The following is an 18,683-nucleotide window of genomic DNA, read 5'->3' as shown; positions in this document are numbered from 1 at the left end:
TGGGCTCTTACCTCCCAGGGGTGGACCTGCCAGCCCTGCGAAGCTCTGGATGAAGACATAGACCCCTACAGCTGAGGGCATACGGTCAATGCCCACCACATCGTCCTCTGCCAGCATGGGGATGTGGGTGGATGCCACAGTACCCAGTAGAAAGCCATAGAGCATACAGCAGATCATCAGTCCCCAGAAGTCAGTTACGAAGGTGAAGATCAGCAGCACAAGGGCCAGCAGCACCACGCAGATCAGCAGGATGTAAATCTTGCGGATGGGCCTCTTGTTGAGGACCCAGCCTATGGAGATCCGGCCGAAGATCTCCGCCACGGCCATGGCACACAGCATGTAGGCAGCCTGCTCCCTCTCGATGCCCCTGCTCACACTCAGCTCGATGACGTACAGCTGGGGGGCGAAGAAGCCCAGCGTGGCGAAGAGCCCAAACAGAGCGTAGAAGATGAAGCTGCAGTCCTTCAGCACGGCGAAGTCCAGCAGCTTGGCTTGAGGGGGCTTCGGCTGCTCGGTCTCCTCCTGCTTCACTAGCACTGGGGTCTCAGGAAGCATCCCCTTCGCTTCCTCGTCCAGCTCCACCTTCTTCCCCTGCACCTCCAGGCCCCCTGATTTCTGGCTCCCGGCCAGATCAGTCCGTGAGGTAGATAAGGACTGGACACCAGAGTCCACAGAGCCGATGGAGGACCGGGTGTTCTCATTTTCCAGCATGTACTCCATCTCCATCTGCTTTACTGTGGGGTCCTTGGACTCCTCTTCCTCCACAGGCTTAGGCTTAATGGTAATTGGTCGCAGCAGCAGCCCACAGAGGATGATGCTGGACTGTAAGGCTCCAATCACTACCAGACAGTAACGCCAGCCTATCTGGTCTTTCAAGGCGGTAAAGGCTGAAAACCCACAGGGAACTGAGTTAAACAAAATCCAAAGCACATCCTAAAAACATACTGCTCTCTATTCTCTAACTTTTTATATAATATTCGAGTATTATTAAACCACAGGTGACTCTGAGGATACATACTTAAAGAGAGGTCTAGGCATTTGAAAGATGTTGTGTCATGTGAAAATTGAACACTGCTTCCTAGGATGAATCAACATATAGTAAACTTTGGAAAACTATGAATATTTTAATAAATAATACTTAATTAAATGTATGAGTTTAATAACTGGATCAAACAAAGGGTGGCAACGGTAATGACTGTAAGTGTTTTGCTAACATTCTGTTTGTATGGTATGCATGAAGACAAAATTGTTGTATCCGACGACAACGGGACAAAAGCAAATATATGTAGACTCCTTTAACTGTTACAGGAAAAGGTTTGAGAACCACAAAGAAAAGCTCTAGAATGTGCTTATACCTTTTAACATAGCTATTATATATACAGTAGATGGGTCTACTGAGACAATTCTTGGAGCACACATCTCAAAATGTGACAGTGCTTGTACTCCTTATTGCCATTTAAGATAACAGAGATATTTAAACCACTGGTGCAAATGTATCAAATTGCATATATATATATGAAAATACTTCAGTTAGAAAGTCTCTCAGAAACTATCCTTATAAAACACCATTTCGATGATCAGATCATTTTATATAATAGATAAAAGAAAGAATAAAACCTTAATTTAACAAATGGTTATTTGAGAACATATTGTAAATGCTCATTTACAGTTCTGACATAGAGAGCACCCATGTATACGGCCGGGTACACAGAGGTATAAAGCTAGAAACAAGTCATGCAGAAAAACGTAGAGAAAAGAAAGTCAGGAGCCTATCCCAGGAAGAAACGGAAGCAAGGCAGGATACACTCTGGATGGGATGCCAGTCCATCCTAGAACACACACAGACACAATCACACACACTCTCACACCTGGGCCAGTTTCCAGGAAGACAACCTACCAGCATGATCTGGGACCACGGGAGGAAACTGGAGCACCCAGAGGAAACCCACACGAACTGCTAACCACTGCGCTCCTGTGCCTACCCCCATATGACCTCAATTTTCAGAACTGTTTTTTTATAAATTCATGAAGATGACTAACAGGCATCACATGTACACCCTTATTTACATGTAGGAGTAGCGCAGTACTTATTTGTAGGACTTCCCCCTGTGCTGAGTCTCTAGCAGTGCCGGAGAGCTGGTCTCACCTGGAGCGAACGCAAACACGGAGAATGACTCTCCGGTGGACGCGACTGCTGTAACGAGGGAGCGGCGCTTTGTGAAGTACTGGGAGAGAATGGTGACGGTGGGCAGGAAGGTGAGGCAGTATCCCAGGCCTGTAAACAGACATGAGAGAGCAAGGTGACAGCCACTGCGCCGGCAGGCAGGCAGGCAGCGCATCTACTTTATCGCTAACATGTCTCTACACAGGAACACAGGATCACACTGGGGCTGTAACCTTGGGCTGTGGGGCTGCTTCCCAGTACAGGCGAACAAACCCTGAAAGAGAATTATATTAAAAGGAGACAAAAAAAGAAAAAAAAACAAGAAAAGTCTGTTGTTAGGAATTAGCCATTGGAGGAAACAAAAAATCAGATTCCTGGAAAATCTAGCAGTGCAATGCATTGTAACTGCAAACTCCAAAGAGGCTATTAAAAAAGAACAAAATGAACAGTACAGGATTGAGGAGACAGGTCTTATTCTTTTAAATTAGGCTTCGTTTTAGCATATTTTTTAACAGTTAAAACTTGCGGCTTTAAAACCAATGTCTTGGTATGTATCCACCCAGACCTCTGGGTACTGGCCGCAAGGAGTTAATTCATGTGCATGCAGGTTACGTTTTTTGATTGATAGTAAGTGATATCCACAAATCAATACATTCAGAAAAGACAGCTGCCAAACAAAATCAGCCCACAGCACTGCTAGGATTCCCATGAAAGACATTCATATAAGGCAACTTTTCTTCAAATTAGAAAGCGACTTTAGTAGGTGTTAGATGTTCTCATCTATATCTGGGTCTGTCCACCAATATTCTAAGCTGGTGCTATGCACATGTAGACCCAGACCACTGAGAATCCCCAGGATGCTTTGTCAGCTCCTCCTTTTCTAATACATGAATCCTCAATCTCCTCCAGATCAAGCTAATGGCAGGTAAAAAAATCTATACCCTGTAAAATTACTCTTAATCTTTTGAGCTTTAAATGACTTTCAGATATTGATCATCCCATTTGATCTCCCTGGCAGGCAATTAAAAGACATCTGCTTACTCTAACACATTCTCTGTCACACTTGGACTTCCCAGAAGTACTGGGCAGATCAAGAATTGACAATGTGCCTCTTCAGTGTGGTCTGAACCATCTACAACTTTCTTCACTCATGTCTAATCAATGGCTTTTTTAGAAATAAATTTTAAGGCGCTCATTCCCAAGTATTAAGGGGGAAAAGATAGTCCTTTCCCATTCCTGTTGTTTGTCGCCTTTGAAAAAAACAAAAGTTGTATGTTATTTAAGCAGGACTCTGAAAAAGAATTATTTACAGCCATGTCAATGCATACTATTTTTAGTGCACAAAATGCATCATTATTTATATTAAAAGGGATTCAAATGAATAGTGATCTACAAAAAAGAGTAATTTGCACCAAATTTAATGACAAGAAAACATTTTCAAACTTCCCAATAATAATAATAAGCAATGCTGATAATGGAATTCAAGACGTTTAAGGTTGTCTGTTTTTTTTTCAAAACGTTGTTGGTTGCTTTTTAATTATTTGTTCTATGCAGAAATGGTGCACATTACACTTGGAGCACATTTGCTGGTAAATCTGTTCCATCATAGATGTGCCGTTTCATTCATATGCTCTTCCCCTACCCAGGGGTTATTTAAGCAAAAATATTCATCAAGAGCCTTTAGAGCCACTGCATCTCCCTTACATGGCTGCCATGGAACCTGTAAATGTGTTTGAGACTGAAGACTTGATCATTAGTTAGTCCTGCAAAACATGGGAATCAGTTTAAGTTTATCACTCAGAGATCTGCTGTAATGCTACAACAGATTATGTCAAAGTTAGCCTTTTGTGACCAATTGGTCTGTTTGTGAGTTAAAGCCATTGCAATGTACAGACCACAGAGGCTGATCGAGTGAGTAACAGAGATTGAAAACATACTGCCTGGAGTATTTGCCTATCATCCAGAACCTCTCTCTATGTTCTAATATATCCACCCAGCCCACAATTTATTGATGAAGTTGATGATTTCATTTGAGATTGCTGCCTGTCTAACATAATATGGTCCCACTACAGTAGGGTTGGGCATCCCAGTCTATTTACCTGAAATGATTCCTACTGCGATGTACATCTCCACAATGGAGTTGGTGAAAGCAGCTGCAATCGTGCCCAGGCTGATGAGAAATCCTCCCAGCATGACAACTGGCCGATATCCAAAACGATTGCTCATTACAGAGGAGAGGGGAGCTGTAGGCACAAGACACTTCAATTTAGACTCTTTCATAGACTTATTAGACTTCTGTTAGACCCATTCTAACACAGTAGGAACTCACTGCCATAAGAAAGCTAGAAGTAGACACATAAACAGCCTTCATGGTCATCTTCCCAAAACGATCAGTATTAAAATACAATAGCCTTTGCACAGTTCTTTTAAAACTGCTTGTATGTAAGTATGAGGGTTTATACTATACTTCCTACTTGCATTACAGTTTTACTCACCAGGATACAATTAAAGTAAAAGCATCATCTATGACATTTCGAAGAACTTAAGATTATCAGATATCCTTCCTTAAGTACTATTATGAAAAGAACTGAAATACTGAGACATGATAGAACATGATGTTTTTTGTTAAAGCTGTGATTACTCAAACAATCTTGACAAAGAAAAATGCTGAAGGAAGACCCTTGCAGCTCAAACTGGGCCCTCTAGCTTATTAGCAGTCCTGACAGTTTCGTCTAGTCTTTCTTTGTATATTGGCGCCGACAGGACTCCTAGTTCGATTCTAATTCCTGCAACACTTCACAGGAAGTGACCTGTATTCAAGAAGTCAAGACTTCAGACTTGGACTGCTGTGAAGATCTGCAGTGAAACAAATGATGGCTCAAATAAATAACCAAACAACAGGTTAGACCAATCCTGTAAGTTTTAAGTCTCTTGGCAGTGTTTTTTTAAACACTTCCCACACAACCCATCATGTCTGAACATTTAAAATTTGTTTCCAAGCTACAGGTATAATTTTGTCCTGGAACTCGGGAGTCATTCAAGGGAAATTCTCTAAAAAAACACAGCTGTATCTCTGCTGGCTGCTTGCTGGCAGTAGATACAGCCTGCTAGCACGTGCTGACCAAGAAATGACATCAGCCGTGACCTTTAAGGCAGAACATGGGAATGGCTCCAAATTTCACAAGAAAACTAGTTTAAACTGGTGTCTGATGTAGAACACCGGGCTCCAGGAAGAGGAAGTGGGACGTCCTCTTCTAATCCCTTGGTTGCTATGGCTGCCACCATAAGAAAGTTCATCTTTGGCAACAGGAAGTAATGACAGCTGTGAACAAGCTCCATAGTCAAATGCTGACCTGTTGGTCCCAAGAAATAAGGGTCTAGAAAGGAATCTGCTAAATGTAAAGAAATTATAAGCTTTCCAAGCTTAATGAAGTAAGTGCAACCCTCAGATTTACTCACACTGAGAATGTGAAAAACTCTATTTTATAGAGTTTGTTATTTTTATTATTTTTTTAATTGGTTATTTGTTTCAAAAAGCTGTATGACCAAAATCCACTGGTAAGGCTTGATGGATTGTAAAACATTTGGAACTTTCTTATATATATTAAATAAGTTTAGCTGTTTGTACATTTTAAAGTATACGTACACATATCTCCAAAGCGTACTGGATTTTTCCTGGAAAGTGGTCTGAGTGTAATTTAGCCAAAGAACCATGTTTTGCTTTGAGCTATTTATTTCTGCAGGGTGACTGATTGTGCACAGTGGCTGTGTAAAAACATTGTAGCTGTTGCCTGGCAGCATGAATATGCTCTATGGAGATCAATTATTTCTAAGAGACACTCCTGTTTTCACATTGACTGTGAAAAACCCTAGATGTCGCTGTTCTGTAACACGTTGTGAAAACTGCACTGTGAAAATTACAAACAATTGGCTTTGGCATCTTAAAACGTGTCTCTTCTTCGCAGGACTGATGGTCTTACTTATAGTCTAACACCCAATGTCCAAAACCTTCTAAAGTATTTTAAGGGAAATCTAAAAATGTGTTGAATGTTTGGATGCGGATGGAAGGAAACAAAGCCAAGAACAGACAAACTTCTGGAAAGGCAAACTGTTCTTCTTGTTTAAATTAAAGCAAAAGGAAGCTCATACCAGGGAAGAGATGACATGCATGCCTGATAACTCTTCTAGCTGTTCCACCTACACTGGGTGTATGGTGTCATCGATGATGGAGGCTTTTCAATTCTCTACTGTCCTGACGCTAACTCTGGGAAACTTTGGCTTATGTAGTCAGCGTTTCCCACATGATTCAGCTGGCATTACTGTTAGACTGAAGAGAAAAGGATTCACCACAGTCAGCTGGTCTGAGTGCTTATGTCTTTTTAAACGTGAATGACCCTGAAAAGCACTTTGTGTGCCTTGGGTGAGATCAGCAAGGCTCTTGTCTGACTTAGATCAGCTTACTAGGGACAGTGAGGGTGTACTTGTGGTCATGCAAAGAATCAGGTTCCCTTGTAGGACAAACCCCTGTGTATTCTTATAAGCTTGAATCATGTAAATAAACTGCACAACGTTCAATACATTTTAGTTCTTGTTTCTGTTCAGGTTTCACACTAAGCTTTACCAAGATCATTGGGTCGAACTGCACTATTTAAGACAATTAAACATCACATGTATGTTCAAGGACCGCACTGAATCACTGAAAGATTACAGGATAACAGGATAGAATGATTCACCAATCCACTCAGCTCAAGTAATAAGATGTATTCCTGCTCCACCCACGATCCCCTAGTGCCAATACATTTTAAATGTAATTAATGCATGCAAAGACTGCTGGTCCTTAAGGTGGGGAGACTCACTGACCTATAAAGAGCACAAAAGCAATTTTGTGTTCATCTAAAACAAATAATGAACTCATCTTCCTCTGGAAATAGCAGACATACTGTGGTCCAGTTGATGAACTTCAGGTACTGAAGCCAACATGCTCTGATGATCACGAAGATTTCCTTGCACCCGGAGCTTATTTTGGAAAAGAGTCTTTAGTTACTTGGTGACTCACCTGTGAAGGTCATGACGAAGACGCAGATGGAGATGACCCAGGACACCCGGCTGTTTGACTCGTTGAAGTGGCTCATGATGTCCTGAAGGAAGATCCCGAAGCTCTTGATCACACCGTAGGTGAAGACCTCCACGATGAAGAAGGCCACCGCCACCACCCAGCCCCAGCCTCCATCAGGGACCTCAGAGTACACTTGGGTCCCCATGCCCACCTTCACTTTGTTTATCCACCCCGTCATGCTTGGCTCTTCAACTGCTGGGGGAAGAAGACACAAAGAACAGGGCAAACTGAAGGTGCTTCAAAAAGGATCAAAACAGATTTCCATACGGAAAAAAAACCCACATCATTTCTAATCTCTCAGAATTCCTACTTCTTCAACATTTTTTAACACTACAGTGGTCGGCTGTGCTCTGTCCTATCCCACATTCCTAACATCTTTTGTCTTTTCTGTAACAAGTATAGTAAAGAATGATAGAAATCACACCTGAAGAAGGCTCCACGGCCGAAACGTTGTGTTCTCTTTCTTCTTTTTTTCAGCATGGAATAAATCTATTACTTGTTCCTAGTAAAGAATGATCTATCTACTTGTCTTGTTACTAGATAAACCAAGGGTATACAGGTATATCCAACTATTATAGAACCATGGCTACGATTTCATATCCAGCTTTGTCACTGCCCTGCATTTCTATACTGAAGGCAATTCAAGTGTTTCTTTGCTTTTTCCAATGGCATCAATCATATAAGTATATGTTCCAAACGCAAAGCTATGTAAAAATCAAAAAGTGCCCAGCTTGTGAGGGCCTGCTGCAGCACAGTGATCTATCTGTTTTCCTGGAGCTACTGCAGTCCAGACCTGCCAGTTTGAGTAAAAGCCATTAGTGCTGAGCACAAAGGGTAAGGTGAGGTTATGCAGTGAAAGAGCTATTATCTAACAATGCAGTGTTCTGGAGCCTTTTACCCAGCAAGTCACCACAAGCATGTGTCACAAAATGGCTTGCTCACATAAAAGTGTCCATTTGCAGTATGGCTTCTATAGAGCAGTAAGTTGCCCCTGGAGCAGTTTCATAAAACCTTCTCCAAGTAGTAAGCTCCACAATTGTATTACAGAACACAGGCAGATGATGTAACCTACAATTTGTCACAAGCAGCAGAAAGATTGACTTCCTAGAAAACATGAATTCCTGTACTTGCATACCAGTTCTGTAGTACAGCAGGTTTTCTCCAGAGCTAAACTCTGTCAAGCCAAAGACTTCAATTATATCAAAGTACCTGTATCAGGATATCAGGGAAAACAAATGTTCCATTTTTTGGGAATGTGAGTAATGTGATCAACTGAAATGTCTCATAAAAATTGAAGCTGTTATGAAAATTTCTGAGTTCTGTTTCTTGTGGTTCAAGGAATGGCTCTGACCAACAGATAATGCTAAGAAACCCCACGCACTATTTTTTTATTTTGATCTGTGAATATGTGTCATGTAACTAATGAAAATTGCAGAAATTGAAGGAGACCCTGGATTGCAAGTTAGCATTTTGGTGCATTTAAAGTTTTTTCAGACCTGTTAGGACTATTTAGAGAGATACACTGACAAAAAAAGAAGAAAACCTCACAGAACAATGGAGTATACTGGCCATTTTTTGAAAATGTGTATAAGTAGTATAAAGCTTCATTCATAATTTATCTATTATTTTTCAAAGTCTTAAATGGCACATTCCAATCTCCATTCAGATCATTATTATTTGAAAAACCAAGTCACTTATTACAGTCTACTCTATTTAAAAATGCATCAGAGCACCAGTTTTCTAATTAGCAGAAAACTATATGAGAACATTATACATGAGCTAAATTCATATTTAGCCAGGGGACAAGAATGGAAGAAATTCTGCTGTCATATATTTGTATTAATGGGCTGTGACAGTGTTATGTTAATGTGAAAAAAGACTTTATTCAGAACATAGCATCTTGCAAAAAAAGGCAGGGAGCATGCCAGAGGCTATTCAAAGAAGGGGCTAAGAATACCTCCACAATCGTCCCATTTAAACTGCTTTATTTGATGTAACCAAGCTCCCTTTCCCCAAATTACGGCACAACCTGCGTTATAGACAGGAGTATTCAAGTTTCTCCAATTCTCAAGCAGCCTACGCCTAGGGCTGTACTGTAATATGTAAATCAGGGCTCTTCTCCAATCCTGACAACAGTTTTTCATATCACTAATTCCCTTATTTCCTCCTTTGTCACAATGGCTGAAGTAAAACAGTCTTTCTCAGCTCTTAAAAGAGACAAAGGGTATACCTTACAGTAATGGAAGTGAAGGGAACAGACTATTAGTTGCTTTTAGAGTCTATTCATAAGCAGAGAATGCACTCCAGTTTTGCCACAGGGTGCGAGGGGGGGTGGGGGGCACCACTTTATACCCTCCTACAGGTGAATTTACCCATACTGTGAGACACGTAAGCAAAGGACACACAAGAACAGCTCACTGCCTTCTCAAGCCACATCTTTCCTCTCACTCCCAAGGGCTCCAGCATCCCACAGTTCTGTCTTTCTGACACCCTCTAGAGAGCTGGTCCCGCACAAGCCCGAATACCAAAGAGAAATGGGGATAGACCATTCCACCCAACAACCTCGTGTGGTTTAAAAAAAAAAAAGGTGACAAAGGAAAAACACAGGTAGACAGCTGCCTCTATGGGAATGGCGTTCACAATTCAGTCTGGACCCGACTCATAGTTTAAGAACAGGCACTACAAGGAATCGTTAGTTACGGATCCCCTGTACAGGTAAAGTGGCGCTTGGCTTGCTGGTCACATGAAGCGAAAGTGGCGCCCCCAGGTGGCCAGTACTTAATGCGACAGACACGTGTCGAGCAAAGCTGAACAATGGAATGTATTGAGTTCATACAGCAGATACCTTCCAATTAAATTGAACGTTTTATAATTGCACGAATTCATTACAGTAAATAAAAATCATCAATCACAAGCATTAATCGATTACCCTCCCTGCTTGCTGAAAAGACCGGCCACATAATTTTTAAGTGTAAAAACTTATTTGCAACTCATTTCCTACACATTGTTAATGACCAGATATTCAATTATGGAGCCAACAAATTTACGTTACACAATACCAAATTTCAGATTGAATCAAATGAACAGGATAATAATATTTCGTTAATATACGAAGGTGTTTCTTCGTAAAGATTGTTGTAATGTGTACATCAAAATAAGTTAATAAAAGGCCACGTTAGGCAACACGAACGAATCACTGTCCTTTTTCATCACCATACTGGTGATGAAAATCCCTGAAAATATGCTGGCGAAAAATAAAAGTGATAGCATCTTACTAATACAGTAGATTCAATAAAAAAAACAAGTATCCTGAAACTGAAATGTGTTACATGTGATGCAATAGCAATCCTTAAAACACACCCCACGCGGTCACTTTTATATTCAGCGGGACGAGAGGGCTTGCACGCTGTTAAAACACGAACATTTTCGGTATTGCAGTGTTAAAGGGCTCAAGTAAGATAATCAATAGACGGGTCCTCTAAAATCATCCCTCTTTCGTATAAAGATGAGTATATTTAAAGGCAATATTTGACGTCTGCGGTTTATAGTCACTCCGGTTCAATGACTAAATGCAGCAACGCGTTGCTGCGGCAAAGCTGCTCTGTCCTGCTGATGATGTCAAAACTCCGGCAAGTTGCGCCACTCAGCCACTGCGGGACGAAACAATTATAACACAACCGGCACCGCCGAGTCTGCTCATACAGCTGCCGGCTCCGCACCAGTACAATTCTGAACATTTTCAGCCCATCATTATTTCTAAATAGCAACTGCACTTGGCTTGTCATTTCGTTAGTAAAATACGCTGAAATAGCCATGACAATGTAAACTGCTTGGCTCCCCAAACAGCCTCTCGGTGAAAGTACTGTGGCCAGTGCCCCTCAAGAACTTTTGCTTCACACATTTTGCAAACCCGTCTTCCGTAGAAAATAATCTAAAAAAAAATACAGACATTTTCATAAGAACTGTGATTCTAAAACCTTATTGGAAGAATTAGATTGAAAAAGAAACCTTAGTTCTTATCTCTTTTTCTGTATATCGCAGAATCGAAGTAACGTTCAGTCATTTAACTTACCTCTTCGGGAGAGAAAGGGTAAGCGGCTTCAAAATTAGCAACGAAGTGCACAGTGAGCCAAAATGCCTTTATACAGCCCCTGCCTTGTATTAAGTTAACATTTTACCCAATTCTGGAGTAATTTTAACCCCTTCCTTTCCAATAAAAATAAGGATGCTCTGGAGATTTTAGTTTTAAACTACCAAATGCCGCAATTTCACCCCAAAAAATCATTTAGTTATTCTTCCAGCTTGCACCTTTCTTCTTTATAATAAACCTAACCTCCCCGTGGTCTGGCTTCCCTTCAATGTCCCCGAATTTCTGTTTTCTCTCTTGTTTCATAGCTTTTTATACCGGCTCAAGCCGGTCCAACATACACGCGCGGGAGCGCGCCTGTGATGCTGTCTCCGCAGAGCGCGCAGCGCTGTTCACAGTGCGCCACAGCGCAGTGTAACCCGCAGTTCGGCCACCCCTGCGATTCGCATACCATAAACCTGAATTTCCACTGCCAGGAGCACCGTTTAATGCCACAGACAACAAAATTATCTCATATAGCAGCGTAGGGAAATAACGAATACCTAGAAAATGCAGTATCAGTACCAGGGACTGCTAAAAATGTTCCTGTTGTTAGTTCAGCAACCATGTTTAGTCACAGTGGGCTCTTTACAGAGACCAAGGTTTTCACAGACCCTGTTTAGCACAAGTCGTGGTATCGGACTAACTACCCAATGTAATATCGGATAAACAAGCCTGGGAACTATACCTAATTATTGAATTATTATCTTAAAGAGGAACATATGAGAATACCTGCAAGCTGGTGGTGTTCATGATATCAAGTCGCTGTTTATTCATTTGACGTTTTAAGTGGAGGTGTACAAGGTTTCGGAAAAAAAACGCCTTTTTTATTAATGTAATTTGTATTATCCCCTTTGTCGGAGTTCGCGTGCAGTTTGAAATGCCTTCAAATTAAGTCGATGAGAAACTGTACACGTGTCTCCTCTAGGCTAGAGCAAATGGGAGTTTTTCCCATTAACACGAATCCGAACTTCCTCCACCGTGCAGCAGGAAAGGGTGTACGCGTTTGTTTTGGGGCAGCGTTGACACATGGCCCTGTGGGAAGAAAGGGGGCCTGTGAGAAAGTAGGTCAGCCTTATCCACAACGGCTACACAAGACATCTCCAGTCAGACACAGCTAAGGCGACTCTTCCCAGCGTGGCGCGGCCGGGAACGCGCATTGCGAGTGGGAGGAGGAAGCCGGTGCCTGATGTTTGAACGAGCGAGGCGGTGAGCTGTCGTCCGGGTAGAACAGGTTTGTTCCAGTTTGAGATACTGTACAAGTAAATAAATGCGTCGAGTGAGGTTTAAACCCCTCCCCGTTGATCATGTAAAAAATATTGATAACGAATTTCTTCGTTTATATGCCGTAGAGTCGATTCTGAGCCTTTGTGTGCTGCTGATGGTATATTTTAACGTCATGTATTGTCTCCGTGGTTTATAAACACCTTTGCAAAACTAGATTTGAATGGTCCGCACTCCAGTCCTCGGCGAAAAGCTTATCGACGTGTACTGTATTAATAAAAAGATACATTTTCCCCCTTCTGTGCAGTTATCAGTTTGTTACTTGACCTGTTCCATGTTTGCACTTGCCGTGCTCGATATTTTAGCAGATGTTGTTTCCTTAATGCAATCTTGCAATTTCACTGGTGGACAGCTCCTTAACTGGAAGCTGGTGTGTGAAAGACAACATTTAGCAACGATTGTGTAAATAAATTGTAGCAAGAAGGAACGGGAAGTCTGTGTTACAACGTACTTTAAATAAAGGTTCGCGTTTCTTGTTTCTGTGTACATCTGAATCGCCCACAGTGTTTTTTGTGCAATTCGAAAACTGCAAGGATTTATACTGATCAGACATATATCGTATCGTTAAATACGATGGTGGTCTATATTAAACATGTTTCAAATCAGCCTTAATTTTGATTCTTGCAAAATTATGTTGTTGTTGTTTTTGTTGTATTATTGGTTGTATTGAGGAATCCTTTGTAATTTTAAAAATGGTCAACCTTTAAATTTGTATTTACTGACGGTCAACAAATATGAATTGAAGAAGCCGTAAAGAGGGTTTAAAGGTTGTGGAAAATGTCCTGTTTATGAAATATTATGATACCTCTAAATCCTGCAGGACAATGGCTCTCCAACACCAGGGTTTGAAATTCCTGTTTCATAGTATTATCGTACCATCAGAAATATACAACGAGTTTCGTACAGTAACGTTTACACCCACATTATGAACAGTATCGCATGTACTACAGTACTTCCTCAGGAGACAAGTTCAAAGGATGCAGTCATGATGAGTTAGCATGTTAGCTAGAGGGAAGGTTCAGTATGCAGGTTGTCAACCGGAGTTGTAAACAGAGATTTCTTAAGAAGCGTCCACTCCTTCCTGTCCTTTGAATTTAGCAGAGGGAAGGGTGTATGATGGATGATGCCAGTACTGGGAAGCAGACTTCCTTACATAGATGAAATGAGAGATTAGACAGTTAAAATAACTGAAGTTTGTGGCAATAATACTCATTAAGGAAAAAGTCAGTTGCTTTTACTTAGGCCGGTAATACTAGTATGGGAATTCTGGCAGTTACTGTATATGTCCTATAGAAAATGGGCATTCCTGTGTTTTGTATTGCAGTGTACCCAGTGGTGAATTACATATTTACATCCATCCATTTTCTAAGGTCCTTATTCGATTCAGGTTTGAGGGAGGAGCCACAGCCAATCCTGGCAAGCAACGGACATAGGGCAGGATAGACCCTGGATGGGATACCAGACTATTACAGGGCACATGATGTACTCACACAGACATGCACGCACTCACATCAGGGACAATTACCCCAAAAGCCATGTAACCTACAGTACCTGTATGTCTTTGGACTGTGGGAGGAAACCCACAGGAACACAGGGAGAGCGTGCAAACTCCACACAGCTCCCCAGGTCCACCGCACTGTACCGCCCACTATCACAGCTGCATGTGTAAAATAACCATTTTGCCATTTGACAGACAGTTTTACAGAAATGCAGTAAGATGCAGGAAAAAAATATCACAAAAGATCCTTGCAGTGCATATTCTGTGAAACAAACACAACCTAATTTACAGGATTAAACAAGAATAAATTGACATGTAAGCTCCAACGCTACTGTACTGTGTAAGAGCCGGCTTACCAGAGCAGGTGACGTCACCGCCCTTCCCTGTGATAGCAGGACTACAGCTACTGGGCTGTAGAGAGATCTCTCTTTGGCTCACCGGGCTGGGTCCCTGTTGAGTGACGTGGGAGTCCTGGGTTTGAGCCCCCGACGGTGGGGGGCTGACCTAATGCGGCAAGGGCGCCCGCCTGAACCCCCGTTGCGTTACACTACATTAGAGAAAACACACCAATCAAGATTTTGTACAAACCTCCACTCTTACTGTAAACACTAAACCTAATATAGTTCAAACTTTTTCACCCAGAGGTGCCTAGTTATATACTATCTGTGTATTATTCCCAGGCCTTTCTTTGTAACCAGAAGACATGAAATGCCTATTACCATTTATTTCTCATTATTGTCATCTGAATTTGAGCTCTTACCTTTGTTGATGAATGATAGAAGCAGCTCTTTGCCCGGTTGTTTAAAGTCCTCGCTAGCTGTCTGATTACTTGAAGGGGGATCAAGTGTGGGGTTGAGTAAAGTAACTTGCATAGGGTTAAAAAAAGTAACTTCATTTACATGGAGGATATGTTCTAGAAACTGCTGGGGTCAGGTTGCAGTTGTGCACTTTCTCAGTGAGAAGCATTTAACATATGCTTGGAGCGGTCTGATGAAACAGTCAGAGGTCACTTTGTTCCATAAGTTATATGTCTTTAAAAAAAGGGTAGCTTCCGTTCAGCTTGCTTGTGCCTGGAAAACCTAACTAGAGGCTGTCACACCTCTTCACTACAGTTCAGAGGTATTATCAGTATTTTATTATTATTTTGTACTCCAATCACCCTTTGCTATTTAGTACAGTAAGTGGAAACTGCAGTTTTAACCATCTTTATTCTTAGCGATAGTGTATTAGTAGTGTAGTCTAATACGGTAGTGCATTAGTATCTAGCATTAATTAGAGCTACTTTAATTTGGACACTAATACACTACTGTATTTACTTGCACCAAATATAATTTTTGTAAAATAATCAATTTTGTCTCAGGTGGTTTTCTGTGTTTGCCTCAAATGTACATGGCAACTGATTCCATATGGCCCATGATGCTATTCTTTATCTTTCCAAGCACTACAGACTAAATAAACAAACCAGACAACAGCAGAACCACAGACACACTAGTTCACTGCAGAAATTCATACTATGTGCTGATTATTTAAACAATATTTCACTAAAAAAGATAGTTTACACTTGTTTGTTATTGCTTGCAGTTATTGTTTACAATAATTGTATGCTAATTGCTAATATGCTAATTCTGTTACATGTCTGTTTTCAATTAACCATTGAAGGCTAACTGGAAACATCTGCAGTTGGTTTCCTTGTTACATTAAATTGCCAGAAAATTCTAGGAATATAACCAGTAATTAAGAAGAGTACATTTGAAAAAAAAACATTGGTGATTAACAATGAGTGTTATCATGAGTGGCGACTGTATATTTAACTGTTACAAATTTAACTTAATTTAAATTGTCAAGACATCATAATTTTAGTAAAGGAAATACATTTGACACAATGCAATAAAATGAGCTGTAAGCATGAAAAACTGAATGGAGCTACAAGGGTAGTTCTATCCTTGAATTAAATAGGTTGTTAAGTTGAATTGTATTCTTTTCTGTCATCACTAAATCAACTGACTTTTTTGTGATATGAGGTAATTATGTATTATTACAGCTATTTTATGGTTAATAGAGAGTTCCAGAATTGAGTGTAAAAAATCAATGTTACTAAACATTGTTATCTGAGAAAATATTTTCCAGGGAGACAAACCTTAAATGAGAGCGCCGACCTTCAGCACAAGAGATGTGATCCTTTCTCCTGCCTGTCAGACTTGTCTCAAAATTCTACATCCCATGTTTTCCAAGACTTCCTCATTCTGCACTCTTCCTGATGAGCAGCAATCCTACAGAGTAAAGAAAGAGAAGTCAGTGTCAGTTACTTGAAACATCTGACATCTTCTGATGTGAAGTTCCTTCTGTAAAACAAACCTTAACCAGCAAAATCATCTGACCGATGGCCTGAGGCTTCATCATTATCTAATGATAATCATATGAGGGGAGACTGGTTTGTTTCACCCTACTTAAAGAAGTGGACCAATATCAGAGTGAAAGAAATATTGAGGCAGAACAGTGTGTGACAGAGCAGACTGTTCCAGTGCTGCTCAGAAGAGAGAGAGAGATGCCAGCAGTTTCAGTACCTCTCTTGCTCTCTGGAGCTGTGTTCACTGCACTTGTGTACTTTACCACTAACCACCTTGGGAGACGAGACACAGACAGCTACCTGAAAAAGAAACCAAACTTCATCATTGTCCTGGCTGATGACATCGGATGGGGAGATCTGGGACTGAACAGGCCGGGAATGAACCACACCCCCAATCTGGACCGTATGGCCCAGGAAGGCATGAGGTGAAGTATTGAACACTAGTGGGACTCATTGTGTTAATTTCAGTGTCCCATAAACTTACACCTGTAGTTGAATTTGTTTAGGGGGTTATTTTATAAATATACTGCTGTGGAATTAAGTTAGGGGTTTTTGAGTTGCTTTTGGTTTTATAACCAGGAAATCTGCAGTGTCTTGGTCTATGATTGTTTTCCTCTCTCTGATATTCAGCTGCTGGTTTTCAATTGCAGCTGTGTCTTTATTGAAATATATCCTTCATTGAACTAACAACCTGCTTGGTTAAAATCTCTGCAAGTTTTTTTTCTGCCCAAAGACTAGAGATTTTAAGAAACACAATAGTTAAAAGGCAACTTCCCACACGTTTAGGAACTGAAAGTAAAAGGGTTCAAAATAAACCTATTATTAAGCCTTCAGTTATTAAAAATAATTATTATAAATTATTTTGATAAGGGATCTTCCAGGTCTGTTGGCAGGGTTATCTGAGTGAATGTGTGTTCTATATTAGTTGCAAACTCACTCAGTGAGTTTCTGAATGAGTGCTTGGGGTGGGTACTGTTCTGTATACTGTTTCATTCAGGACAAGAATAACCTGTAGCTGCAGAGTGCTATATACAGTACAACTGATTGCTTTTCACACAGTTCTTTAAGTTCATCCTCAAATTGTTCGAACTGTTCAAGGGCCTTTTTGAAAGAGTAAGATCTGGCAAAGAGATGTAATATTAAGACACTCCAGGGAATGTTTTGCTAGGGCTTTTCAGTGTGTTTTGTAATGCTTTTCACCATGGTGACCAGAGAAACAGGGTGTTTTACTTACCACATCGAAATACTGTAATTATTCACTGAATCTGACAATTTCTTCATGTTTTATAAAGGTAAAATAGATGCTTCTTTAAGAAGAATATGTTTTGGCTTCTGTGTTGGTAAATGCAGATTTGGCTGTGCATATTAAAAAGATAAATGGATGTGAAGCTGTAATTTACTGCTAAATTCCTTTTATCTGGTTATTTTGTATCATGAAAATATTAGACTTTGTTTTCAAAAGTGTAGTTTTCTCAAGTGTTGATAGCCTAGCTGTTGTGTTGTTCATTGCGAATTGATAAGTAATAGCAATATAGAAGCAGTATCCAATTTAAGTTTTATCTTGAGGATACAAATATAGAGAACCCCTAAACCTTAGTGTTGAAGAGGTAAATCTCAGGTCTGAAAGTCTTGATCTGCATTTGAATCCTGGTGATGCGGTGGTGCCGTGGTGAGCACTGCGGCCTTGCAGAGCTGGGACCAGGGTTCAGGGGTGTCATCTGCGTTTAGCTTGTATGTTCTTCAAGTTCCTCCCACTGTCCAAACATATACTGGCAGCTTAATTGGCCTCTGGGAAAATTGGCCCTGGTGTGGGTGACTGTGTTTGTGTCTGTCTGCCCTGCAATAGACTGTCCAGGGTGTGCTGTGTTTTGTGCCTGTTGCTTGTTGGAATAGGCGCCGACTCCCCTGCGACCCTGAATTGGAAAAAAACAGTTACAAAATGGGTGGATACATTTGAATACAATGACGCATAATTGCCCCTTTTAATTTTTTGGGGCATTATGCATGCTGTTCACTACACATGTGCAGGTCCTCTTTTAGGGCTGCTGCTTTGCCTTAATCAACATCCAGTTAGTCCAGAGTGCTACCTGTGTGATAATGCAGTCTTCTAACAGTTTTGTTTCCAAGGATTCTGTTACTTGTGCCTTT

The 18,683-nt window shown here is 40.9% G+C and overlaps 2 protein-coding genes across 11 annotated transcripts in view; one reads left to right on the top strand and one right to left on the bottom strand.

Annotated features, from left to right (window-relative positions):
- The window catches only part of slc16a6b (solute carrier family 16 member 6b), an 18,236-nt gene extending 3,611 nt beyond the window's left edge, over nucleotides 1-14,625 (bottom strand). The window contains exons 1-5 of one of the 6 annotated variants that reach the window (XM_069194516.1): nucleotides 14,545-14,625; nucleotides 7,221-7,475; nucleotides 4,264-4,407; nucleotides 2,147-2,275; nucleotides 12-887 (exon numbers count right to left, since the gene is read on the bottom strand). In XM_069194516.1, the coding sequence (XP_069050617.1) occupies nucleotides 12-887; nucleotides 2,147-2,275; nucleotides 4,264-4,407; nucleotides 7,221-7,458 (1,387 nt within the window). In that variant the 5' untranslated portion in view covers nucleotides 7,459-7,475; nucleotides 14,545-14,625. Of the gene's footprint in view, nucleotides 1-11; nucleotides 888-2,146; nucleotides 2,439-4,263; nucleotides 4,408-7,220; nucleotides 7,476-7,704; nucleotides 11,264-11,352; nucleotides 11,729-14,544 lie in introns of those variants that run through there. The other 5 variants (XM_006635392.3, XM_015356105.2, XM_069194517.1 and 2 more) reach the window with 5 other exon arrangements.
- LOC102685202 (arylsulfatase G) overlaps nucleotides 11,846-18,683 on the top strand; it is a 20,015-nt gene continuing 13,177 nt past the window's right edge. For 2 of the 5 annotated variants that reach the window (XM_015356111.2, XM_006635391.3), the window contains exon 1: nucleotides 14,729-16,960. In XM_015356111.2, coding sequence (XP_015211597.2) covers nucleotides 16,734-16,960 — 227 coding nt within the window. In that variant the 5' untranslated portion in view covers nucleotides 14,729-16,733. Of the gene's footprint in view, nucleotides 12,641-14,728; nucleotides 16,961-18,683 lie in introns of those variants that run through there. The other 3 variants (XM_015356110.2, XM_015356109.2, XM_015356108.2) reach the window with 3 other exon arrangements.

Source organism: Lepisosteus oculatus, chromosome 9 (genome assembly GCF_040954835.1).
Source record: "Lepisosteus oculatus isolate fLepOcu1 chromosome 9, fLepOcu1.hap2, whole genome shotgun sequence".
Taxonomy (NCBI): Eukaryota; Metazoa; Chordata; class Actinopteri; order Semionotiformes; family Lepisosteidae; genus Lepisosteus; species Lepisosteus oculatus.
The sequence above is the reverse complement of the archived record's forward strand: the minus strand, read 5'-3'. Positions and strand labels throughout refer to the sequence as shown.